Genomic DNA, 27,943 nt, shown 5'->3' on the forward strand with positions numbered 1-27,943 from the left:
CGATCCAAATCATGAATCAATACGCTGATTCATAACCGTCTGAATCTTTATTTGATGATTGAACACAAACCCGGAAGAGAAGCCAATGCTGAATAAAGTCGTAGTTTTTGTTATTTTTGGACCCAAATGTATTTTGGATGCTTCAAGAGACTCTAATTAACCCACTGATGTCTCATATGGACTACTGTGATGATGTTTTTATTCCCTTTCTGGACATGGACAGTATAGTGTGCATACACTTGCATACGCTCTCGGACTAAATATAAAATATCTTAAACTGTGTGTGAAGATGAGCGGAGGTCTTACGGGTGTGGAGCGACATTAGGGGGAGGAGTTAATGACAGACATTTCAGTTTTGGGTGAACTAACCCTTTAAGATTTCCAGTGAAAACACTAATAACTTATACCATGGCTACTTCCTTATGACAATAGATTTACACTTTGAATTAAATTCTCCCATCAATGACAGTAGCTCAATGGAAAAGGATGGACAATGCCCTACATTTTGTTTTTACTTTTACTCAAGTAATAGAGTTAACTTTGTCCACCTCTGCTCTGCTCGCTTACAGGACTATGCCGAGAGGATCCGGCCTCTGGTCAGAGATGGGGTCTATTTCATGTATGATGCAATCCACGGATCCTCAAAGAAGATCCTGGTGGAGGGGGCCAACGCGGCCCTCCTTGACATTGACTTTGGTAAGGACATCCCGCAGACTTGGGAGTTTTGGTGTTGTTTTTTGGCTCTACTACAGCAGGTTTTCCTGCTTCAATGTTGACTCATATTCTCCATTGTTGCGGCTCCTCTCTTCCCAGTCTGTCAGTAACTCTGTTTAGTTCCTGTCTCTTGCGAAGAAATATATTTGCAAAATGTTAAATAATGCTGGTAAAACATGCTGCCTGAATGCTAAATCATACTAGCAATGCAGTAAATCATGCAAGCAAAATTATTATTATTGTTATTACTTTTATTTGAGACTAAAAGTAGTGCACGATAAAAACATTAGCCCTGTTTATAGCAAGGAGAGATGCATTGCACCGGGTTTTAGCAAATTGCTATTTTCCACCCGTAGTCCCTGGGCAGGTAGAAATAGAAACATACAATAAATTAACAGTTACTAAAATTTTAGTTGTGCAAATTATCAATTACAGAGATTTAAATACACACATATAAACATCATTAAAACAATGTACCCCCCCCACCACCACCTTTTATAAATAAATATGTTAAATCATGCAAGTAAAGCATGCTAGCTAAATGGTAAATCAAACTAGCAATGTGTTAAATCATCATGCAAGCAAAATGTTAAATTATGCTAAGAATGTGATAAAATATCCTAGCAGCGTGGTAATTCATGCTAGTAATATACTGATTTATGGTAGCAACATGATAAAACATGTTAGCAAACAAATTAAACTCTCAAGACCCATAAAGGCACTAAAGACGTCGCTACAAAGCCCATCTCACTACAGCGGCTCTACAATCATTTTATGAAGCCACGAGAAGAGTTTTTGTGCGCAAATATTCAATCAAAAACAAAGTTTCGAACCGTTATGAATCAGTGAATCGATTCATGATTCGGATCGCTAAAGTCACGTGATTTCAGCAGTTTGACACGCGATCCAAATCATGAATTGATTCACTGATTCTTAACGGTTCGAAGCTTTGTTTTCGGCCCATCACTATATAAATCGTTATTTCGTTTTTTTCCGCATAAAAACTCTTCTCATCTCTTCATAAATGATTGTAGAGCTGCTGTAGTGAGATGGGCTTTGTAACGATGTCTTTAGTGCCTTTATGGGTCTTGAGAGAGGAAATGACATTGGTGCCAATGAAGGCCTTTCTGAGCCATCGGATTTCAACACTAATATCTTCATCTGTGTGTGAAGATGAGCGGAGGTCTGACGGCTGGCCAACCACATTAGAGAGAGGAATTAATGACAGAATTTAAATTATTGGGGGAACTAACCCTTTAATAATGTTAAGACATACTAGCAGCTCCTCTCTGTCTATAACGCTCTGTTTAGTTCCTGTCTCTGTGAAGCCCCTCCTTCTGAAAAGCACACTGTGCTCTGATTGGTCGGCTTGAGCAGTGTGTTGTGATTTCAGTTTCAGAAACACTAATGCTGATGCAGAGAAGAGGAACATTACACACTAAAGACAGGTGGAAAGGAGAATAAGTCCCTCTTTATATGGTTGTTTGCCTTTCTTTCCAGGAACATACCCATTTGTAACATCGTCCAACTGCACCGTGGGAGGCGTGTGCACCGGTCTCGGCATCCCCCCCGCTAACATCGGCGATGTGTATGGAGTATCAAAGGCCTACACCACTAGAGTCGGGATAGGAGCCTTTCCCACAGAACAACTCAATGTAAGAGTCGGATTGACTGGAACTGGCAACTACAGGGCTATTATAGGGTAGGGTCTTAAAGGAGCACTCCACAGTTTTTAGAAATAGGGCTTATTCAACATCTTTCCTACATTTAGATATGTGGGAAATGCATTTTTGTCTCAGTGCATTCATTGTTTTAGTTCGGCAGGGTCGCCGCTAGCTTAGCTTAGCATAATGAATGGAATCCTATGTTGCCAGCTAGCATGTCCCGAGTAAAAGTTATTCAGTTATTATTTTTTTTAAACACTTAATTACTTCTTGTGGCCTGTGTATTCACAACAAGTACAAATGGTGATGCAGATTAAGACTAGGGGATTTCCTAGGCAGATATTGACTTGGAATTGTAGTATGGGGAAGCACAGGCGAATGCAGAGATATCACGGCTCTCATCCTCACATCCTCCGGCTGTTGAGCGATTGGATTGTTGCGTGATATCTCTGTGCAGGCCACAACAAGTAATTAGGTGGGTTTTATTTTTTAATCCCTTTTACCCGGGACATGCTAGCTGGCAACATAGGATTCCAGTCATTATGCTAAGCTAAGCTAGCAGCGACCCTGCCAAACTAAAACAATGCATGCACTGAGACAAAAACGCATTTGCCCACATATCTAAATGTAGGAAAGAAGTTGAATAAGCCCTATTTCTACGGTGGAGGTTTCCTTTAAAATCAGTGAGGTCTCATTTGAGGTAGTTAGGGGGGTTCGGGGAGAAGATTTAGATTTTTCTGATCTACATATGGGCATTTTTAAGACGTTTGAAGGCCCCCCAAAAAATTGAGTGATTGAAAAATGATGAATTGTGAAACCATAAGAAAAAGGTGAATAAACACTGAGCGTCAATGTTCAGAAAGTATTATTTATTATGTTTTGAACAATGTTGTATAGCTGTATTTTACGATGTTTTTGTTGTCAAATTAAAAAAAATTGCATATTTTTATATATTTTTATAAGTTTTTTTTCTATTATATCAGGTAACATTTTAATCGGTCATTTGCTCATGTTAGACTGTATCCCATCTATGGGGCATGTTGTCACATTTCACTTCCATTCTTTCGGGGTAAATGAAGAGCAAAACATACACTGTATAAATTAAACAAAACCACATAATTGTAATTGTACTGGACATGTGGGAAATGAATGTGGGGGAAAAATAAATACTCTGAACCCCAAGAGGATTTACACAAACTGAGAAAGTCAGAAAGTGTTGGGTTGTGCCCCGCTCTCCCCTACACAATCTGCCTAATCGGAATTAAATCAGCTTCATTTATGTTTCTTTTCCCTTCACACTGACAAAATGTTACATTAGAAAAAATACATTACTTACATGAAGCACTTGAATTATAAGTCAAGTCAACTTTACTTATGTATATCACGCTTTTACAATGACAATTGTTTCAAAGCAGCTTCACAGTGGACAATATATAAGCCTATTTTTTCAAAATGGCAAAATTTGTGACATTTTTATCATATTATTGTTGTCAGTTGTTAAATATTTCTATCCTAAAAACAGCTGTCAAATGTTAACTTTAGCTTCGTGCACACACACTTTATGTCCGTTTACAGAAGCGTTGAGCTGGAATTCACTCTAAGCATCTTCTGTGAATGTAAAGCCCGCCTACTTTGATTGATTTGATTGGTCATCTCAAATATAATATAATGTTAATGTTAGACCACTTAGACAGCTCCGATGAAAAGCTCTTGGTGATTTGCTCTATCCCTGCAGCACTAAAGTACTGTTAAAGGGATAGTTGACCCTAAAATGAGCGTGTGATGTTTATCTGCTGACCCCCAGGGCGTCCGAGATGTAGGTGTGTTTGATTCTTCAGGAGAACACAAATGAAGATTTTTAACTCAACCGTTGCTCGTATAATGCGTGTCAATGGGGTGTATTTCTATGAGAGTAAAAAACACACAGACATACGAATCCATATTAAACCCTGAGGCTCGTGGAGACACACTGATGTCTTAAGACACGAAACGATCGCTTTCTGCCAGAAACACAACAGTATTTGTGTTATTATTGACCTCATATCAGACGAATCTCATCTATTAATCCTAGCGCCGTTACTTCCACTGAAGAAGGTCATATTTACATAGATGCCTCATTAGCCTAGCCTAGAAATCTAGACGCACCCTAGCGGCAGCAAATTTAATTTGCCCGCAAGTGTGGTCTAGCAACTCTCAATTCCTATCTGAGCTGTATTCCTCAGAATCTGGACGGCCCAATCACATCGTGTAGGTAGGCTATAGAGTCGGCGGGCGGGGCCATAATGACGACGGCCGAGTTGCGTTTGCGTGCTTCTAGTAAACACAGAAACTGGCGAACGCCGGCGGTCTTTCGAATCAGCTTTGACCGCGACTCTGGAAGACTTGGAGTTAAGCTTTTCTCTGAGAAAAGAACAAAGAGCGGCACTGAAGTCATTCTTAAAAAGGGAAGATGTGTTCGAAGTTTAGCCGACCGGATACGGCGAATGTTTAATCTGTCAGCGAGCTCCCCTTCACCGTCGTTGCTCCGGTTGGTGTACCGCTATCCTATCGCGTGCAGAGGGAGTTTGAAAGACAACCGTTTATCCCGCCCCTCGGACTGAGCCCTGTGTATGGTGAGTTTCCAGACCAAACATCTTGATGTGGGTCTGGCTTGTCAGGCTATCATTAGCCAGCACGGATGCCATGAATCGGTTGAATGAGGCACCTATGTAAATATTGCTATGATCGCGGCAGGTTTTGACCTTCTTCGGCAGAATTAATGGTGCTGGGAACACTAGATGAGATTCGTCTGATATGAGGTCAATAATAACACAAATACTGTTGTGTTTCTGGCAGAAAGCGATCGTTTCGCGTCTTAAGACATCAGTGTGTCTCCACGAGCCTCAGGGTTTAATATGGATTCGTATGTCTGTGTGTTTTTTACTCTCATAGAAATACACCCCATTGACACGCATTATACGAGCAACGGCTGAGTTAAAAATCTTCATTTGTGTTCTCCTGAAGAAACACACACACCTACATCTCGGACGCCCTGGGGCTCAGCAGATAAACATCACACGCTCATTTTAGGGTCAACTATCCCTTCAATACTATATTAGGCATTTATTTCATAACATTTAAACAACCTCAGGAAAATACAGAGGTCCGGTGACCTCATAGCTGGCTACGGCCATGTGTAGGGCGGGACTTGATTTTGATTGATTGAAAGGTTGTGGTTTGCTATTGGCTGATCTCATGTGAGTGACAGGTTGCCCCGCCTTCGTCATCAGGCTCATGAATTTTATGATGCAATATTCCATAAAAAAATGATAGAGTTCCATGTGTCTGTGGACAGGCCGTAGGTGAGCTGCTGCAGACCAGAGGTCACGAGGTGGGCGTGACCACGGGCAGAAAGAGACGCTGTGGTTGGCTGGATTTGGTTATTCTCAAATATGCTCATATGATCAACGGATTCACTGCGTGAGTATTTCCGTTTTGTTTATGAGTTTGTTCGACAACATACTGAGCTACACCCAATATTATTGTTAATTACAACCTGTCCTCCAAAAAAATACGACTCTATAGGTCGTTTTTCTAGCACCTTCTAGTTCACACTGCCCGATTTTAGCCCCGATTTTGACTCGCCGACAGGTTTTGCGAAATCGTAGACAAATGCCAGAGATCATAGGCAAATCGGTGCTTGTGTGCTCACGTGTGCTCTCGCGTTGTTTACTACACACTTTAGTCACACACACTTTATGAGCAGGTGTTCCCTTGGATCGAGCTCACGATCGCATGATCACATGCTGTTGTATATTGCAATGCTTTACCAATTGAGCTATGCAAAACCTGAAATATTAAGCAGATAAAAGGGAAAAATTCTTTAAAAAAAAAATGTCCTGCTGTCGATAGGAGCACAACTTTAGTAAACGCTCCTATGGGTCGTATTTCATGAGTTAAAATATTGTCGATAGCGGCACAACTTTAGTAAACGCTTCTATGGGTCGTATTTCATGAGTTAAAATATTGTCGATAGCGGCACAACTTTAGTAAACGCTCCTATGGGTCGTATTTCATGAGTTAAAATATTGTCAATAGGAGCACAACTTTAGTAAACGCTCCAATGGGTCGTATTTCATGAGTTAAAATATTGTCAATAGGAGCACAACTTAAGTAAACACTCCTATGGGTCGTATTTCATGAGTTAAAATATTGTCGATAGGGGCACAACTTTAGTAAACGCTCCTATGGGTCGAATTTCAAGAGTTAAAATATTGTCGATAGGGGCACAACTTTAGTAAACGCTCCTATGGGTCGTATTTCAAGAGTTAAAATATTGTCGATAGGGGCACAACTTTAGTAAACGCTCCTATGGGTCGTATTTCATGAGTTAAAATATTGTCGATAGGGGCACAACTTTAGTAAACGCTCCTATGGGTCGTTTTCATGAGTTAAAATATTGTCGATAGCGGCACAACTTTAGTAAACGCTTCTATGGGTCGTATTTCATGAGTTAAAATATTGTCGATAGGGGCACAACTTTAGTAAACGCTCCTATGGGTCGTTTTCATGAGTTAAAATATTGTCGATAGCGGCACAACTTTAGTAAACGCTCCTATGGGTCGTTTTCATGAGTTAAAATATTGTCGATAGGGGCACAACTTTAGTAAACGCTCCTATGGGTCGTATTTCATGAGTTAAAATATTGTCGATAGGGGCACAACTTTAGTAAACGCTCCTATGGGTCGTATTTCATGAGTTAAAATATTGTCGATAGGAGCACAACTTTAGTAAACGCTCCTATGGGTCGTTTTCATGAGTTAAAATATTGTCGATAGCGGCACAACTTTAGTAAACGCTCCTATGGGTCGTATTTCATGAGTTAAAATATTGTTGATAGGGGCACAACTTTAGTAAACGCTCCTATGGGTCGTTTTCATGAGTTAAAATATTGTCGATAGCGGCACAACTTTAGTAAACGCTCCTATGGGTCGTTTTCATGAGTTAAAATATTGTCGATAGGGGCACAACTTTAGTAAACGCTCCTATGGGTCGTATTTCATGAGTTAAAATATTGTCGATAGGGGCACAACTTTAGTAAACGCTCCTATGGGTCGTATTTCATGAGTTAAAATATTGTCGATAGGGGCACAACTTTAGTAAACGCTCCTATGGGTCGTATTTCATGAGTTAAAATATTGTCGATAGGGGCACAACTTTAGTAAACGCTCCTATGGGTCGTATTTCATGAGTTAAAATATTGTCGATAGCGGCACAACTTTAGTAAACGCTCCTATGGGTCGTATTTCATGAGTTAAAATATTGTCGATAGGAGCACAACTTTAGTAAACGCTCCTATGGGTCGTATTTCATCAGTTAAAATATTGTCGATAGGGGCACAACTTTAGTAAACGCTCCTATGGGTCGTATTTCATGAGTTAAAATATTGTCGATAGCGGCACAACTTTAGTAAACGCTCCTATGGGTCGTATTTCATGAGTTAAAATATTGTCGATAGGGGCACAACTTTAGTAAACGCTCCTATGGGTCGTATTTCATGAGTTAAAATATTGTCAATAGGAGCACAACTTTAGTAAACGCTCCAATGGGTCGTATTTCATGAGTTAAAATATTGTCAATAGGAGCACAACTTAAGTAAACGCTCCTATGGGTCGTATTTCATGAGTTAAAATATTGTCGATAGGGGCACAACTTTAGTAAACGCTCCTATGGGTCGTTTTCATGAGTTAAAATATTGTCGATAGGGGCACAACTTTAGTAAACGCTCCTATGGGTCGTTTTCATGAGTTAAAATATTGTCGATAGCGGCACAACTTTAGTAAACGCTTCTATGGGTCGTATTTCATGAGTTAAAATATTGTCGATAGGGGCACAACTTTAGTAAACGCTCCTATGGGTCGTATTTCATGAGTTAAAATATTGTCGATAGGGGCACAACTTTAGTAAACGCTCCTATGGGTCGTATTTCATGAGTTAAAATATTGTCGATAGGGGCACAACTTTAGTAAACGCTCCTATGGGTCGTATTTCATGAGTTAAAATATTGTCGATAGGGGCACAACTTTAGTAAACGCTCCTATGGGTCGTATTTCATGAGTTAAAATATTGTCGATAGGGGCACAACTTTAGTAAACGCTCCTATGGGTCGTATTTCATGAGTTAAAATATTGTCGATAGCGGCACAACTTTAGTAAACGCTCCTATGGGTCGTATTTCATGAGTTAAAATATTGTCGATAGGGGCACAACTTTAGTAAACGCTCCTATGGGTCGTATTTCATGAGTTAAAATATTGTCAATAGGAGCACAACTTAAGTAAACGCTCCTATGGGTCGTATTTCATGAGTTAAAATATTGTCGATAGGGGCACAACTTTAGTAAACGCTCCTATGGGTCGTTTTCATGAGTTAAAATATTGTCGATAGGGGCACAACTTTAGTAAACTCTCCTATGGGTCGTTTTCATGAGTTAAAATATTGTCGATAGCGGCACAACTTTAGTAAACGCTTCTATGGGTCGTATTTCATGAGTTAAAATATTGTCGATAGGAGCACAACTTTAGTAAACGCTCCTATGGGTCGTATTTCATCAGTTAAAATATTGTCGATAGGGGCACAACTTTAGTAAACGCTCCTATGGGTCGTATTTCATGAGTTAAAATATTGTCGATAGGGAAACAACTTTAGTAAACGCTCCTATGGGTCGTTTTCATGAGTTAAAATATTGTCGATAGGGGCACAACTTTAGTAAACGCTCCTATGGGTCGTATTTCATCAGTTAAAATATTGTCGATAGGGGCACAACTTTAGTAAACGCTCCTATGGGTCGTATTTCATGAGTTAAAATATTGTCGATAGCGGCACAACTTTAGTAAACGCTCCTATGGGTCGTATTTCATGAGTTAAAATATTGTCGATAGGGGCACAACTTTAGTAAACGCTTCTATGGGTCGTATTTCATGAGTTAAAATATTGTCGATAGCGGCACAACTTTAGTAAACGCTCCTATGGGTCGTTTTCATGAGTTAAAATATTGTCGATAGCGGCACAACTTTAGTAAACGCTTCTATGGGTCGTATTTCATGAGTTAAAATATTGTCGATAGGGGCACAACTTTAGTAAACGCTCCTATGGGTCGTATTTCATGAGTTAAAATATTGTTGATAGGGGCACAACTTTAGTAAACGCTCCTATGGGTCGTTTTCATGAGTTAAAATATTGTCGATAGCGGCACAACTTTAGTAAACGCTCCTATGGGTCGTTTTCATGAGTTAAAATATTGTCGATAGGGGCACAACTTTAGTAAACGCTCCTATGGGTCGTATTTCATGAGTTAAAATATTGTCGATAGGGGCACAACTTTAGTAAACGCTCCTATGGGTCGTATTTCATGAGTTAAAATATTGTCGATAGGGGCACAACTTTAGTAAACGCTCCTATGGGTCGTATTTCATGAGTTAAAATATTGTCGATAGCGGCACAACTTTAGTAAACGCTCCTATGGGTCGTATTTCATGAGTTAAAATATTGTCGATAGGAGCACAACTTTAGTAAACGCTCCTATGGGTCGTATTTCATCAGTTAAAATATTGTCGATAGGGGCACAACTTTAGTAAACGCTCCTATGGGTCGTATTTCATGAGTTAAAATATTGTCGATAGCGGCACAACTTTAGTAAACGCTCCTATGGGTCGTATTTCATGAGTTAAAATATTGTCAATAGGAGCACAACTTAAGTAAACGCTCCTATGGGTCGTATTTCATGAGTTAAAATATTGTCGATAGGGGCACAACTTTAGTAAACGCTCCTATGGGTCGTTTTCATGAGTTAAAATATTGTCGATAGGGGCACAACTTTAGTAAACGCTCCTATGGGTCGTTTTCATGAGTTAAAATATTGTCGATAGCGGCACAACTTTAGTAAACGCTTCTATGGGTCGTATTTCATGAGTTAAAATATTGTCGATAGGGGCACAACTTTAGTAAACGCTCCTATGGGTCGTATTTCATGAGTTAAAATATTGTCGATAGGGGCACAACTTTAGTAAACGCTCCTATGGGTCGTATTTCATGAGTTAAAATATTGTCGATAGGGGCACAACTTTAGTAAACGCTCCTATGGGTCGTATTTCATGAGTTAAAATATTGTCGATAGGGGCACAACTTTAGTAAACGCTCCTATGGGTCGTATTTCATGAGTTAAAATATTGTCGATAGCGGCACAACTTTAGTAAACGCTCCTATGGGTCGTATTTCATGAGTTAAAATATTGTCGATAGGAGCACAACTTTAGTAAACGCTCCTATGGGTCGTATTTCATCAGTTAAAATATTGTCGATAGGAGCACAACTTTAGTAAACGCTCCTATGGGTCGTATTTCATCAGTTAAAATATTGTCGATAGGGGCACAACTTTAGTAAACGCTCCTATGGGTCGTATTTCATGAGTTAAAATATTGTCGATAGCGGCACAACTTTAGTAAACGCTCCTATGGGTCGTATTTCATGAGTTAAAATATTGTCGATAGGGGCACAACTTTAGTAAACGCTCCTATGGGTCGTATTTCATGAGTTAAAATATTGTCAATAGGAGCACAACTTAAGTAAACGCTCCTATGGGTCGTATTTCATGAGTTAAAATATTGTCGATAGGGGCACAACTTTAGTAAACGCTCCTATGGGTCGTTTTCATGAGTTAAAATATTGTCGATAGGGGCACGACTTTAGTAAACGCTCCTATGGGTCGTTTTCATGAGTTAAAATATTGTCGATAGCGGCACAACTTTAGTAAACGCTTCTATGGGTCGTATTTCATGAGTTAAAATATTGTCGATAGGGGCACAACTTTAGTAAACGCTCCTATGGGTCGTATTTCATGAGTTAAAATATTGTCAATAGGAGCACAACTTTAGTAAACGCTCCAATGGGTCGTATTTCATGAGTTAAAATATTGTCGATAGCGGCACAACTTTAGTAAACGCTTCTATGGGTCGTATTTCATGAGTTAAAATATTGTCGATAGCGGCACAACTTTAGTAAACGCTCCTATGGGTCGTTTTCATGAGTTAAAATATTGTCGATAGCGGCACAACTTTAGTAAACGCTTCTATGGGTCGTATTTCATGAGTTAAAATATTGTCGATAGGGGCACAACTTTAGTAAACGCTCCTATGGGTCGTTTTCATGAGTTAAAATATTGCCGATAGGGGCTCAACTTTAGTAAACGCTCCTATGGGTCGTATTTCATGAGTTAAAATATTGTCGATAGGGGCTCAACTTTAGTAAACGCTCCTATGGGTCGTATTTCATGAGTTAAAATATTGTCGATAGGGGCACAACTTTAGTAAACGCTCCTATGGGTCGTATTTCATGAGTTAAAATATTGTCGATAGGGGCTCAACTTTAGTAAACGCTCCTATGGGTCGTATTTCATGAGTTAAAATATTGTCGATAGGGGCACAACTTTAGTAAACGCTCCTATGGGTCGTATTTCATGAGTTAAAATATTGTCGATAGCGGCACAACTTTAGTAAACGCTCCTATGGGTCGTATTTCATGAGTTAAAATATTGTCGATAGGAGCACAACTTTAGTAAACGCTCCTATGGGTCGTATTTCATCAGTTAAAATATTGTCGATAGGAGCACAACTTTAGTAAACGCTCCTATGGGTCGTATTTCATCAGTTAAAATATTGTCGATAGGGGCACAACTTTAGTAAACGCTCCTATGGGTCGTATTTCATGAGTTAAAATATTGTCGATAGCGGCACAACTTTAGTAAACGCTCCTATGGGTCGTATTTCATGAGTTAAAATATTGTCGATAGGGGCACAACTTTAGTAAACGCTCCTATGGGTCGTATTTCATGAGTTAAAATATTGTCAATAGGAGCACAACTTAAGTAAACGCTCCTATGGGTCGTATTTCATGAGTTAAAATATTGTCGATAGGGGCACAACTTTAGTAAACGCTCCTATGGGTCGTTTTCATGAGTTAAAATATTGTCGATAGGGGCACAACTTTAGTAAACGCTCCTATGGGTCGTTTTCATGAGTTAAAATATTGTCGATAGCGGCACAACTTTAGTAAACGCTTCTATGGGTCGTATTTCATGAGTTAAAATATTGTCGATAGGGGCACAACTTTAGTAAACGCTCCTATGGGTCGTATTTCATGAGTTAAAATATTGTCGATAGGGGCACAACTTTAGTAAACGCTCCTATGGGTCGTTTTCATGAGTTAAAATATTGTCGATAGGGGCACAACTTTAGTAAACGCTCCTATGGGTCGTATTTCATCAGTTAAAATATTGTCGATAGGGGCACAACTTTAGTAAACGCTCCTATGGGTCGTATTTCATGAGTTAAAATATTGTCGATAGCGGCACAACTTTAGTAAACGCTCCTATGGGTCGTATTTCATGAGTTAAAATATTGTCGATAGCGGCACAACTTTAGTAAACGCTCCTATGGGTCGTATTTCATGAGTTAAAATATTGTCGATAGGGGCACAACTTTAGTAAACGCTCCTATGGGTCGTTTTCATGAGTTAAAATATTGTCGATAGCGGCACAACTTTAGTAAACGCTCCTATGGGTCGTATTTCATGAGTTAAAATATTGTCGATAGGAGCACAACTTTAGTAAACGCTCCTATGGGTCGTATTTCATGAGTTAAAATATTGTCAATAGGAGCACAACTTAAGTAAACGCTCCTATGGGTCGTATTTCATGAGTTAAAATATTGTCGATAGGAGCACAACTTAAGTAAACGCTCCTATGGGTCGTATTTCATGAGTTAAAATATTGTCAATAGGAGCACAACTTAAGTAAACGCTCCTATGGGTCGTATTTCATGAGTTAAAATATTGTCGATAGGAGCACAACTTTAGTAAACGCTCCTATGGGTCGTATTTCATGAGTTAAAATATTGTCAATAGGAGCACAACTTAAGTAAACGCTCCTATGGGTCGTATTTCATGAGTTAAAATATTGTCAATAGGAGCACAACTTAAGTAAACGCTCCTATGGGTCGTATTTCATGAGTTAAAATATTGTCGATAGGAGCACAACTTTAGTAAACGCTCCTATGGGTCGTATTTCATGAGTTAAAATATTGTCGATAGGAGCACAACTTTAGTAAACACTCCTATGGGTCGTATTTCATGAGTTAAAATATTGTCGATAGCGGCACAACTTTAGTAAACGCTCCTATGGGTCCCCTTGTCAAAAAATCCTTAAGGATTTTTAATGGAAATCTGTACAGGATTCCATTAAAAATTTCTATCATATTTTGGAACCGTTCCTATAGGATTCCGTTAGAAATAATCTTATAGGATAATTTATGTCTTGTCCTTTAAGATTCTTATCTGATTCCTATAGGATTCTGTTAGAAATAATCTTATAGGATAATTTATGTCTTGTCCTTTAAGATTCTTATCTGATTCCTATAGGATTCTGTTAGAAATAATCTTATAGGATAATTTATGTCTTGTCCTTTAAGATTCTTATCTGATTCCTATAGGATTTTTTGGGAATTGTCTTATAAGATAATACATAAATATCCCGTAGGATAAATCCTAAAGGATTCCAATAAGATTCCAAATGTTATCTGATTCCTATTGGATTCTGTGAGAATTGTCTTATAAGACAATACATACATATTCTGTAGGACAATTTCAACAGGATTTTATTGGATCCAATTGGGTCTCTCTCTCTCTCGCTCTCACACACACACACACACACACACACACACGCAAACACACACGCACGCACGCACACACACGGTTTTGCTATCTTTGCTTTTTACATGGTAGGGAAGGCATATTCGTACACAGCAAAGATAGCAAAGTGTACCAAGGCTACTATGTCTGATTACTTGGTACACTGTAAGAAAGAAAAAAAAGTAGAATTAGACCCTTTTTACATTTCCGGGTTTCTCAGAGCGGAAGTCGTCATAGTTAGGTTAACTTCCCTTACGAAAAAGAACTATGGTTTTACTATAGTAAAACTGTAGTTTAACTATGACTGTAGAAACCGTGGTATTTTGGTGCGAAACCCATGGTTTTTAAAAAACATGGTTTCACTACAGTTATATTGTAGTAATACTACAGTAAAACCATTGTAACCATGACTGTAGCAACCATGGTTTTTGCAATAAACATGGTTTTAAAAAACATGGATCATGCACCATAAATTGGTTGTATTACCACAGTGCAGCCATGGTTTTACTAAATTATCTTGAAGTACATTTAAGTAATTAAGTTACAACAAACATCTAAATAATAACAACAGAAAGAAGTTACCATTCTATGATACAAACTTTATTACAGAAATTACATAATCTGAACAAAAATATAAACTTTCATGTGTTCTCATGTGACATAAAATAATAAACTACAAAGTTGTAAATTATTGGTGATAAAGTGGTGCTGTGCAATGGTTAAAAAATTCAGTTGCTAATTTACAAATAAAAAAATAGCAATTTGTTTCACTGTAATAATGATTTATAAATAAAAATGACTTAAAGCACCTTTAAATACACAGCATCTTCCTCCTCTAAAATGTCTATAACCTGCAAACATGTGCCCAAAACAAGCATACGCTTGCAATTTATACTGTACATAAATTAACAGGATTATAACAACATTACTTAACAATTAATTACTTTATTACTTAAAAACATTACTAAAATTGTATTTTCTTTTTATGGAAGAATCTTACACAATAAAAATTAGAAGAAATTAGTGTTTTTAAAAAAAATAATGTTTAAAATGATATCCACTCACAATAGATGAAGACATGAAGTCTCCTGGTGGGGGACGAATACATTCTAGGTGGAAAAGTGTTCAAAAGCATGTGATGCGGCATCCATGCCAGCAGCTGTCAGTGTGAAGTCTGTCGTATAGGCCGGCAGGTTACAGTCCAGCTTTGGTTTGGTTCTGTCTTGACCTTCAGCCCAAATGGATGTAGGAGCTAAAATGAGAAGAATATACACCACATTAACACACGGCTAGCTGGAATTCTTAACTGTACTATCGAGTAGCCATTTAATAATGTCCAAGTGCAATGATGTCTATTCATTCAGTGTTTTCACAACCCATAAATAATTATGGCTTCAAAAGTAAAGCAGAAAGAATGTACATTAAAGGACTAGTGCACCCCAAAATGATAATTCCTGATCTTTTACTCACCCCAATGCCATCCAAGATGTTCATGTCTTTCATTCTTCAGTAGAAAATAAATAAACATGTTTATACTTTTTAACCTCAAATGCTCGACTTTGATGATGTAAGGCTTTGTGGCGTCATTACGTTGGAAAGGTCACGCGTGTGACATATGTGGAAGTACCGTCCCAGTGTTAAAACAAAAGTGCAAAGACTAAATCAAACACCCTTTACAAAAATAAAAGGTAAAACAACGATGTCGGACAATTTTAAAGTTAGAGGAGAACATGAGATGGAGTTTTTCGGCACTGGGTCAGCACTGACCTTTCCGGCGTAATACGCAGTGGGAAAACAACATCAAAGTCGTGCATTTGAGGTAAAAGGTATATAAATGCTTTTTTTTTGTTAGAAAATGACCGATGGAATTTATCAGGAGATTTTAATTTTGGGGTGAACTAATTCTTTAACAATACAGAACACGATTTTAGATTCAAATTCAATTTCCATTTGTTATAAATCTGCCAGGTTCTCACACCAGCCAATCACAGCGCACTCCCTCTCCCGAATACTGATTACTCACACCTGAACTTCATCACACTCATCTCCACTATAGATAAAACCAGTAAAACTCAATAGTTTTGTGACCTGTTTTAATATAAACAGGGTTTGTGTTTTTAGGTTTACTTGCTAATTTAATATTGCTCACTGTCACTTATGTTTTGAATGTCAAAGCCTTCTTAATATGTATAATTTTGCTAAAGAAAATAACTAAAATCATGCTGATATTATGTCAAATATTATGTGAAATGCATGCATTAAAATGACCTTCCTCAGTTCACCTGTTTCTTACAGCTCTGTCAGCAGCTTCCTCCAGAAATGTTGGAATCTTCCCCTGTTGTAGATGGGTTATTTTGTCCCTCCTGAAATCACAGAACATTTTTGCAATACTTGTTTGCCAGTTTGTAGCTAATTTTCGCGCTCCATGTAACTGATATAATCGACGAACAGCAATGTTACAGTGTATACTTTTAGATTTTTGATATGTACAATTGACAAATTAGCAGCAAAACCTTAACAAAACTATCAAAACATTTAAGTTTCACATAAAGATGTATTTAAGCTCAAGCTTTCATAAACAAGGGCTCAATCGATCAAATCGATAGAGTTAGCAGTAACCCTCTTGTGAAAACGGTTGATGCTGACTTTTCCCGAAGACACTAAACCATTTCTATCAAGTAAATATTCAATAGAAGTGTGTCAGTTAACGTAAGAAAGGTGTCAGGAACAGTTGTGTGTATAATTTGTGTGGTTTTAGGGACTAAACTCACCTGAAACTAGTGAAAACAGCGTCTGAGGAAGTGCTGCTCGTTTGACTCCGAGTCCCCGTTTCCATGGCAACTCTGCTCCAGTGTGGTTTGAAGAACGCGATTCGAATATCCAACGCGCATGCGCATTAAAACGCCACAGTCACACATTATTTACATGATAAATAACCATCTAGATTTAAAACATTACATAAATAAAAATCTCATTGATATTAAATCATGAATTTAAAATTAATTTAGTCATATGAGCCATTCATAGGTGCAAAATGCCAGCCCTGCACTAGATAGTGAGACAAAATGGCACTTTTATATATATTTTATATTAATGTATTTTGTATTATTATAGGAACACTCAACCTAATTATTTAATTTGAAAGTGTGATTGTTTTTCTATGCAAACGCTTTGCTTTGGTTATATAACAATATTAAGCCAATCTCTGTGTTTTTTCATTGAAAAGTGAAATTCCATTAAAATAAATCAGAATGTCCTATATGATTCTAAGAATCCAATAAGATCCTATAGGACAAAGTGAAATTCCATTAAAATAAATCAGATTGTCCTATATGATTCTAAGAACCCAATAAGATCCTATAGGACAAAGTGAAATTCCATTAAAATAAATCAGATTGTCCTATATGATTCTAAGAACCCAATAAGATCCTATAGGACAGAGTGAAATTCCATTAAAATAAATCAGATTGTCCTATAAGATTCTAAGAACCCAATAAGATCCTATAGGACAAAGTGAAATTCCATTAAAATAAATCAGATTGTCCTATAAGATTCTAAGAACCCAATAAGATCCTATAGGACAAAGTGAAATTCCATTAAAATAAATCAGATTGTCCTATAGGATTCTAAGAATCCAATAAGATCCTATAGGACAAAGTGAAATTCCAATAGGATTTTTTGACAAGGGTCGTATTTCATGAGTTAAAATATTGTCGATAGCGGCACAACTTTAGTAAACGCTCCTATGGGTCGTATTTCATGAGTTAAAATATTGTCGATAGGAGCACAACTTTAGTAAACGCTCCAATGGGTCGTATTTCAAGGAAGTGACAAACAACCTATATATACAATGGTTGGAGGACATGTTGGTTAATTATGTTGGCTTGACTGTTCTGATTTAAACATATTATCAATGTGTTAAATAATGTTAAAAACATGCTAATAATGTTAACAAAATGCTAATTCATGCTAGCTACATGTTAAACATGTTATTAATGTGCCAAATCATGTTAGAAACAATTTAATCATTATCACAACATGCTAGCAGTGTGATAAATCATGATATAAAAATGTTAACCATGCTAACAGCATGCTAACAATGTGTTAAATAATGATAACAATGTGGTAATCATTCTAGAAACAATTAACAATGTGTTAATGGTAGCAACAAGATGAAACATGCTAAAAATGATACATTATAACAATGTTAAATCATGCTAGCAACATGCCAACAAAATGCTAAAACATGTTAGCAATGTTAAAACATGATAACAATGTGCTAATTCATGCTAGCAATTTGCTAATTCATGCTAGTTTATGTTAGCAAACTAGACGTGTTAGAACATGTTTTCATAACATGCGAATTAATGCTAGTGATTGGTTAAAAATTCTTAATTCATGCTAGCAATGTCTTTCTTTCTTTCTTTCTTTCTTTCTTTCTTTCTTTCTTTTTCCACGTCACTGTCAAGCCAACAAAATTTGTCCTAACAAACTTTACTTTCTAGTTATTATATGATATAGTTTGTAACAAGAAACAGTAGCAATGGTTGTTTTCTGTCTTTCTTTAGCATTGCTTTGACTAAACTGGACATCCTTGATGTTTTGGATGAAATTAAAGTCGCCGTGGCTTATAAGATCAACGGCAAAAGAGTCCCATATTTCCCAGGTAAAATTAACAAGATATTTCACAGAAGTGTTATGAGCAGTGTCGGAAAGTAACAACTAAAACCAGTGACACTATTACTGTAACTGCATTTAGTCAATTGGTTTGTTCAGATGGTTTGTGTAATTGAACTTAAACAGAAAGTCAGAGGCCGAGCATAGATGTCCATTTACTAAATGTTTTGTGCGACAAAAACATGCATAAAAAACCCTTTTACAAACCAAAAGCACATTTTTTTATTGAAAGTGTATCTATTAAATGATATTAACATATAATCTAATACTGTCATCTGTTAATTCATGCTAGCAACGTACTGTTTATGCTAGCAATATGACAAAACATGCTAGCAACATGATAATTTATGTTAGCAACATTAAAAATGCTAGCAACATGTGAAATCATACTAACAATATGTAAAAACATGTTAGCAACGTGTACTTTTTCATGCTAGCAATGTGTTAAAAAATGCTAGCAAAATGTTAAATTATGTTAGGAATAGGTTAAAATATTCTAGCAGAATGTTAATTAATGCTAGCAAGGTACTGTTTTAATGCTAACAACATGATAAGATATGCTAGTAAAATGCTAATTCATGTTAGCAAACATTAAAAATGCTAAAAACATAAGTTAGACTAACAAGGTGTCAAACCTGTTAACAAAAACATGAGTACAAAAATGTTAACAATGTGTAAAAACATGCTTTATTATTTGTGCTAATTCATGCTAGCAATGTGTTAAACATGATAGCAAGATGCTTAATAATGCTAACATGTTCAAAATTCTAGCAGCATGTTTAATCATTCTAGCAAAATGTTAAATTATGTTAAGAATGTGGTAACATATCCTAGCAGTGTGCTAATTCATGCTAGTAATGATTTATGCTAACATATTAAAAATGCATGTTAGCAAATTTAAAAATGCTAACAACATAAATTAATGCTAGCAATGTGCTAAAACATAATAGCAACATGCTTATTCTTACAATGTGTTAAACTGTGCTAACAACATGCATAATAATGCTAACATGTTAAAACATGTTAGCAAAGTTAAAACATGCTAGCTAGATACTAATTAGCCTTAAAACTACCTTAAATAAAGAATAGCGTATTTACATAAAGCACATTAGCAACATGCTTATTCATGCTAGCAATGTGTTAAACATGCTAACACATGCTTAATCAATGCTAACAACATGTTAAAACATGCTAGCAATGTGTTAAAACATGTTAGCTAGATGTTATTTCGCCTTAAAACTACCTTAAATGAAGAAAAGCTTATTTACATAAAACATGATAACAACATGCTTAATCATGCTAACAACATGTTAAAACATGCTAGCAAACATATTAGCAATTTTAAAACATGTTAGCTAGATGCTAATTTGCCTTAAACCTACCTAAAATGAAGAATAGCTTATTTACATAAACATGCTAACAACATGCTTAATCATGCTAAGAACATGTTAAAACATGCTAGCAAACATGTTAGCAATGTGTTAAAACATGTTAGCTAGATGCTAATTCGCCTTAAAACTACCTTAAATGAAGAATAGTGTATTTACTGACAAACTTCCACGGCACAATTTGCTCATAGATTGCTTAAAATTTCTCTGTTCACATCTTGATATTATAATGTGCACCGTTAACATAATAATAAAAGGGTATTGTAATGATTTATTATTTCGTTTATTTGATTGACTATTGTATTATTTAATTCTTAATAGTGAACTGTATATTTTGGATTGATGGCAAAATGGTCGGAAAAAGATTCACAGTTTTGAAGCGCTGGTCAAAGCAGTGTAAATGAATAAAAACACCTTTTACAAAACAATAGCACATGTTTTAATGAAAGAGTATCTATTAAATGCAATCATGGGCGTCAGAACCATTGTGTGTGTGTGGGACAAGACCCCCCCACTTTTTTAGACCAATGATATTGGACCCACTCACTTTTATCGTCTCTAATTCAGCACATGTCTGTTTACCTTGGCTACCCCTTAACCAAGAAACGTATTAAGAAGCTTATTATTAAACACGTTAAACGTTTTATTTCCCCTTTTCTATTATTTTCTCTTTTTTAATTGAAAATAAATGCGTTTCCGATCTGATATGTGATGGGGAAAGGGAGTAGAGCGAGTGTGGCAAAAGGCAGATTCGAACCTATGCTCGATTTGCGTCAAAACTTAATGCCGTGCGTCTCTAACCCCTAGACTATAGACGCGGTAAATAATTCAGTGATTTCTGTCAGTTTGTCTGGCCCAATCAATCGTTTAGTAAACGGCACTTTTCTGTCTGGACACTTGTTCATTATCATTATCTGAGAAACTGTTGATTTCTATGGCAGTTAAATGAATATAGTCTTTTTATTAGGGTGCTTTCACACATACCTTGTTTGGTCCGGATTTTCGGACGTTTCTGTTTTGTACGAACCAAAATCACAGCTGTGAAACCTCCCTCGGACCACGGTTCGGACCAAACTAAACAAAGGTTCGGTTCGTTTCTTGTGTGAAAGCATTTTCTGTATAGTTCGGACTTTCAGAGCATTTACAGGAAGTTCTGGTGTAGGATTAGTGAAAACACAGATTAAACTCACAGCACACGCAGTGATGGAGCGCAGCGTTTGAGACAGAACCGCTCAGTCAGCTCGCGTGAACAGCGTGATCTGCTTGACTCTTTATTTTCGAGCTTTATATATATATATATATTTCTCATGTCTGTGAGAAGTAGCCTGCTGAGTTTCGGTTTATTTATGAGACCGCTCCAGTTCATGTGCAACGCGATCCATCACGGTTTGTCTGTTATATTATTTATTAAAGCTTATTCATTAAATTCAGGGAAATGATGAAACATTTATTAAAATGAAGATACAATTTATACAAAGCTTTCTACAAAACAAAACTTAATGAAGTGGTCTAAATCATTCTCATCAGTCTTTGACATATATTGCACATCTGTGCGCGTTTCATAGTCAATATAGCCTAGATGAAATTTAAAAATAACATTAGCTATAATATTTAAACATAACTATAAAACAAAATACATTGTCTTCTCCTCCTTTCCTGTCGGCGCCGTAAATGCACAACGAGGATGTTAATTTGGTGAATTTGCCTCGAGTACAGTTGGTGCTGCAGATAGCAATGCCATGATATTGACAGTATTGGCAACGATATGCGTCTGGTCATTCATTCTTGTCAAAGTTAGCCGCTGAATTGACAACACACTGACGTCAGACGCACGTCCGCTAACTAACCAATCAATGTTCAGATGCAGCCCACACAGATGATGACGACAGGATGGCAGTGCAAGTGTAAAGTTCTTTAGTGCGCTCACATAACTGCAATGTGAAAGCAAACCAAAACGAACCAAATGCATACAATGTTTCAAAACACAAACTTTGGTTCGGACCTTGGTGCGGACTTTCCGGTGTGAAAACGCCCTTAGACTATTGGTATTGACTGGTTTGAGGTCTTTTTTGGTATAGGCGAGGGATATGCCCTCAAACGGACCATAATGCAGGAAATCACATCTATAAATTAATTATTTTTTTAGACCCCCCGCAAAACAATTTCCCACCTATAATATTTTGCCTTAGCCGCTACTGACCCACCCACTTTTTATTTGCTTCCGACGCCCATGAATGCAATTAAATAATCTAATACAATTAAATATGAATGTATATAGCTCTGTGTTATTTAATTAATTTGCAGGGCTAGTATATTAAAAACCCTTCATTTTTAATACACAAAAGTAATTGAAAATGTCAACAAATTATACAACTTTTTTAAAAACCATAACGACACTAGTTCATGAGTTCACAAAGCTCATCGCCCCCTAGTGGCGAACCATTGAAACGAAGCTTGGTTTACTGAAATCATGTGACTTTGGCAGTTTGACTCACTGGTTCGAATCAAACGATTCACTGACCTCTTCTTACTGATTTTCTCTCTTATATCTTCGCTTTTAGCCAACTTGGAGGTTCTGCAGAAGGTGGAGGTTGAATACGAGACTTTTCCCGGATGGAAGACGGATACTTCAGCGGCCAGGAAGTGGAACGATCTTCCTGCTAAAGCTCAGAACTACATCCGCTTCATTGAGAATCATATCAACGTTCCTAGTAAGTCATTCCAGCCTGTATGGACTGCATTGCACCACACCGGAAAAAAAAAGGATTCAGACATTCAATTATATATATTCATAGCCTGACAAGCCTGACCCACATCAAGATGTTTGGTCTGGAAACTCACCATAGACAGCTCAATCCGAGGGGCGGATAAACGGCTGTCTGTCAAACTCCCTCTGCACGCGATAGGATAGCGCTACAACCAACCAGAGCAACGAAGGTGAAGCAGAGCCTGCTGACTGATTAAACATTCACCGTATCCGGTCGGCTAAACTACGAACACATCTTCCCTTTTTAAGAATGACTTCAGTGCCGTTCTTTGTTCTTTTCTCAGAGAAAAGCTGAACTCCAAGTCTTCCAGAGTCGCGGTCAAAGCTGATTTGAAAGACCGCCGCCGTTCGCCAGTTTCTGTGTTTACTAGAAGCACGCAAACGCAACTCGGCCGTCGTCATTATAGCCCCGCCCACCGACTCTATACACGATGTGATTGGCCCGGCAAGAGTTAGGGGATTACAGCTCAGAAGGGTATTGAGAGTTGCTAGACGACACTCGCGAGCAGATTAGATTTGCTGCCGCTAGGGTGCGTCTAGATTTCTAGGCTAACATATTCATTCATCCACTTCAATTTCATGTAATATAATGTTACACAACTGAATTATGATACTGCACTAGCTAGTTGACAGACTTTAAGCTAGCAATAGTATCTTAAAAGCTAAGCATTAAAAGCTCTTTCATCAAAGCCATTTTCATGTTAGTTGTATTAGTCCATAGCCTAAGCAAATGCTCCACAATGGTAACTCACAATAATTTAAATTGTTATAATAATTCCAACATAATTGAATATTAAACTCTATTAAACACAATCAAGTCTCCCCCTTTCTCATTTTGCTCAAAAATACATAAAAAAAAAACACTTTTACATATAAAATAAGAACATTTACTCTCTCTTGATTTTAACAAATGCAAATTTTGCTGGGAACTAACAAGCCCCGCCCAGTTTCAGTTAATGCAACACAAACAGATTAAGTTTGACTTCAATTGGAGTTATATTTAAGTGGATTGAACACAATCAAATGAAGTTTGGACAAAATGTATAGCAATTGTATTGGTTTAGCTAATTTTAATTAAAGGGTTAGTTCACTCAAAAATGAAATGTCTGTCATTAACTCCTCCCCCTAATGTCGCTCCACACCCGTAAGACCTCCGTTCATCTTCACACACAGTTTAAGATATTTTATATTTAGTCCGAGAGCGTATGCAAGTGTATGCACACTATACTGTCCATGTCCAGAAAGGGAATAAAAACATCATCACAGTAGTCCATATGAGACATCAGTGGGTTAATTAGAGTCTCTTGAAGCATCAGAAATACATTTGGGTCCGAAAATAACAAAAACTACGACTTTATTCAGCATTGGCTTCTCTTCCGCGTTTGTGTTCAATCCTCAAATAAAGATTCAAACGGTTATGAATCAGCGAATTGATTCATGATTCGGATCGTCAATGTCTCGTGATTTCAGCAGTTTGACACACGATCCGAATCATGAATCAATTCGCTGATTCATAACCGTTTGAATCTTTATTTGAGGATTGAACACAAACCCGGAAGAGAAGCCAATGCTGAATAAAGTCGTAGTTTTTGTTATTTTTGGACCCAAATGTATTTTGGATGCTTCAAGAGACTCTAATTAACCCACTGATGTCTCATATGGACTACTGTGATGATGTTTTTATTCCCTTTCTGGACATGGACAGTATAGTGTGCATACGCTCTCAGACTAAATATAAAATATCTTAAACTGTGTGTGAAGATGAGCGGAGGTCTTACGGGTGTGGAGCGACATTAGGGGGAGGAGTTAATGACAGACATTTCATTGTTGGGGTGGACTAACCCTTTAAGCAATTTGAACAAGCAGTAAAAATCTTTTTTTTTTCAGTGCATCAGTCTGAATTAAAACTCACGTTTAAATCTCTTCAACACAGTTAAGTGGGTCGGTGTTGGGAAATCCAGAGAATGCATGATCCAGATGTTCTAGACGATTCAACCCAAGACGATCGGCACAGAGGAACTTTTGGCAGTCATGTATCCAGAAAACACTTGATAGAAGATCAAACTTCATGTCCTGGCATTATAATGATCTTTCTGTCCGTCTCTCAGATTGATTGTTAATCTCACGTTTACACCCTTCGTTTGATAGTGGCTCTAATGCAGTTTTTGGGATTTAATTGACCCTGTTTGTCAAAGTGGCATTTCCTTATGTTGTAGAATTGCACTGTATTGTGTTCACATAAATTAAAAACTGTGCAAAGAGTGTTGTTGTTTATTTCATGTTTTGTTGTATGTTGATCCGGAATAAGACGGTCCTGCTCTTTTAAAACATGTCTGGCTGCTGATTGATTTAGCAGATTTATTCATAGGCTTCTGTCATATCAAACATTCCCAGCGTTTTGTCAGATATAATTAGGTTAGGCGCACCATTAGCTGCGTCAGAAATAGATTCGGATAGAGGACACTGTGTTCTTCTCCTCTAAGCCAAGATGATCTGATCTCAGATGAACTGAAGTGCCGTTTCAATCCCAGAACAACCGTCAAACACTTCAGGAATGAGGTAAAGTGCAAGTCAAATAATCAGACAGTAGGAACTTTTGGCCTGCATGCATTTTGCGAAACCATCCGTCAGCTCTGAAACACTTATAACAGGCTTACCATAGTCAATCCGGGTAAGACAAACACACGTTTTGGAAGTGTTTGATGTATTGAGTTGACAAAACATGTTACACTATATACATTTAAAATGTACACTGTAAAAAAAAGAAAAGTGGACATAACTTAAAAATGTAAGGCAACTTGCTGCACGCCGGTTTTTGAACTTTTACACAAAGTAGTTAACTCAACTCCGTTAACTGAGGGAGGTCACATCTCTCCCAATTTACGATCTTTTGTCCAGCTGATTAAGTTTTTATCGTTTTTTTTATTTATTTTGTGTTGAATTATTTTGTCTTTTTTATGTCACCATCATGGTGTTCTCTTTAGTTGGGCAGTTTGATGACTTTTTAATGTTAGTGTTTCTCTGGCTGCTGAATAAGAATTTAATTCATGAATTCATTGTGTAGTGGTTTAATTCACTGAGTTTATTATGAGCAATCTAAATTTTATTGTGATTCAAGGAAAGATCCAGTTTAATCAGAAAAGCTGAATAAGGTTCAAAACTGATTGTACATTAAGCACTTTGACCTCCTGTGAGATTTTCTCCCACAGATATCAAGATCAGCCTATAAGTCTCAACAAAGGTGACATGCTTCATGCCGCAATGCATGCTGGGAGCTGTGGATGAGTTTTGCATGATGCACACAGAATGCATTTTAAACTTGTTGCAACTTGTACGCTTGCTAACTTGCAAGTACAAATCGAATTTAGAATTAATACTAGGTTGGTCCAACAATTGTTGAACCAACTTCTTTTCACTGGATTAGCCAACTTTTTTGCATTTAATTGTCCAGTTAACTAAAACATAATCAGCCTAAATTTTCGTATATGTTGGATTTTTTACAGTGTATTAATTGTGTGTGTTTTGTTCTACCGCTTCCCTTCCATCACAAAGTCATTGCATTACATTAGATACAGAAAGTATAATTTATTGTGCAAAATACTGTAGAGACAGGCTCCAAAAGGGAGCAGAATCTCATTGAGCCCCATGTTAAAATCCCCAACTTTACAGCAGAAAAAAACAAACTTTTAGCCTGGTACAAAAAGTGGTCTTGGTCTAAACGGCTAAAACCAGGGAATATACCGCAATTCCAGGCGAGGTACTGGAGGAAAATTATAATTGAGCGGAAGTACATAGGAGCCAGGCTAGCATAAACACACTTTTCACACCAAATATTTGACAGACATTTGGATTCATGCATCGTGCCATTTGCAGCCTTTTTTTGAAAATCAAGTGACTTGTTCAAAGTATAAACACACCATATTACCAAAAGTGTTGTGACGACTGCCTCTACATGCTCATGAGCTTTAATGCCATCCCATTGTTAATCCGTTTAATATGGAATAAATCCGTAGGGTTTAATATGGAGTCGGCCCACCCTTTGCTGCTCTAACACCTTCAACTTTTCTGGGAAGGCTTTCCTCATGGTTTAGGAGTGTGTTTATGGAAATGTGACATTTGGAGAGAAAAAATTGACATGATATTTTTAAGTTATTATCAATGTTCTCCTTTTAGAAATTAGAGAGCCGGATGGTTCTTGAAGTCAGAGAAATAATAAAAATGTTAAATTCTCGCTGAAAAAGTACACAAGAAATGCAGCAAATATTGCCACAAAATTTGAGAAAAGCCGCCGAAAACTCAGACATTTTAGGCCTCAAAAAGAATTGGGCTACTTCAACACTGTTGCACGGGCTGTTTTTATTGTCCGCGGGTTGAAGTGACCCCAATTATGTGATATTTAGTAGTGATGGGACATCTGAAGCGAGGCTCCGGAGCTTGTGTCGAGCAAAAAGGGGCGTTCCAGATGAAGCCCCGATTCGAGGCTTGTATCGTTTCCGTGAAAATCACGTGACGATGACAAACGAGGCCTCGTTTTCTTTTGAATACGTCATTGCTTCATTCGGAGTATCGCTTTCGGATAAAAGTGGTTCGAAACCTCGCGCCTCTTGTGGGGTTTGCAGGAGGTATTTGCATTGGTGTTGAGGTGTTGGTTGTATGTAGTAGCGATATCATTATATATCATAGCTTGTATTATATATTATATTACATTATACTTAGTTTAGTAGATTATTAGAGTAAATTATACATAGTTCAGTAGATTATTAGAGTAAATTAGCCTATATCTAGGTGTAATACCTATACTACGTAATATATATATATATATATATATATATATATATATATATATATATATATATATATATATATATATAGCCTATATTAGTAGTAGTGTTATTATTATATATATTATTTCTATTATTATTAATAATAATATTAATATAAGACTAGACTGTATTAGGGAACTGTATTAGGGAAAGCTTTTCCCATTTGCTGTTCCAGAATTCCAGTCCCATAAG

At 37.1% G+C, this 27,943-nt stretch overlaps 1 protein-coding gene across 1 annotated transcript in view; it reads left to right on the forward strand.

Annotated features, from left to right (window-relative positions):
• adss1 (adenylosuccinate synthase 1) overlaps positions 1-25,203 on the forward strand; it is a 34,722-nt gene extending 9,519 nt beyond the window's left edge. Inside the window, exons 8-13 of the mRNA XM_067454457.1 lie at positions 570-696; positions 2,215-2,369; positions 5,713-5,837; positions 18,665-18,762; positions 22,723-22,872; positions 24,862-25,203. Coding sequence (XP_067310558.1) covers positions 570-696; positions 2,215-2,369; positions 5,713-5,837; positions 18,665-18,762; positions 22,723-22,872; positions 24,862-24,914 — 708 coding nt within the window. The 3' untranslated portion in view covers positions 24,915-25,203. The remainder of the gene's footprint in view (positions 1-569; positions 697-2,214; positions 2,370-5,712; positions 5,838-18,664; positions 18,763-22,722; positions 22,873-24,861) is intronic.
• The last annotated feature ends 2,740 nt before the right edge of the window (positions 25,204-27,943 follow it).

Source organism: Pseudorasbora parva, chromosome 10 (assembly GCF_024679245.1).
Source record: "Pseudorasbora parva isolate DD20220531a chromosome 10, ASM2467924v1, whole genome shotgun sequence".
NCBI classification, from domain to species: domain Eukaryota; kingdom Metazoa; phylum Chordata; class Actinopteri; order Cypriniformes; family Gobionidae; genus Pseudorasbora; species Pseudorasbora parva.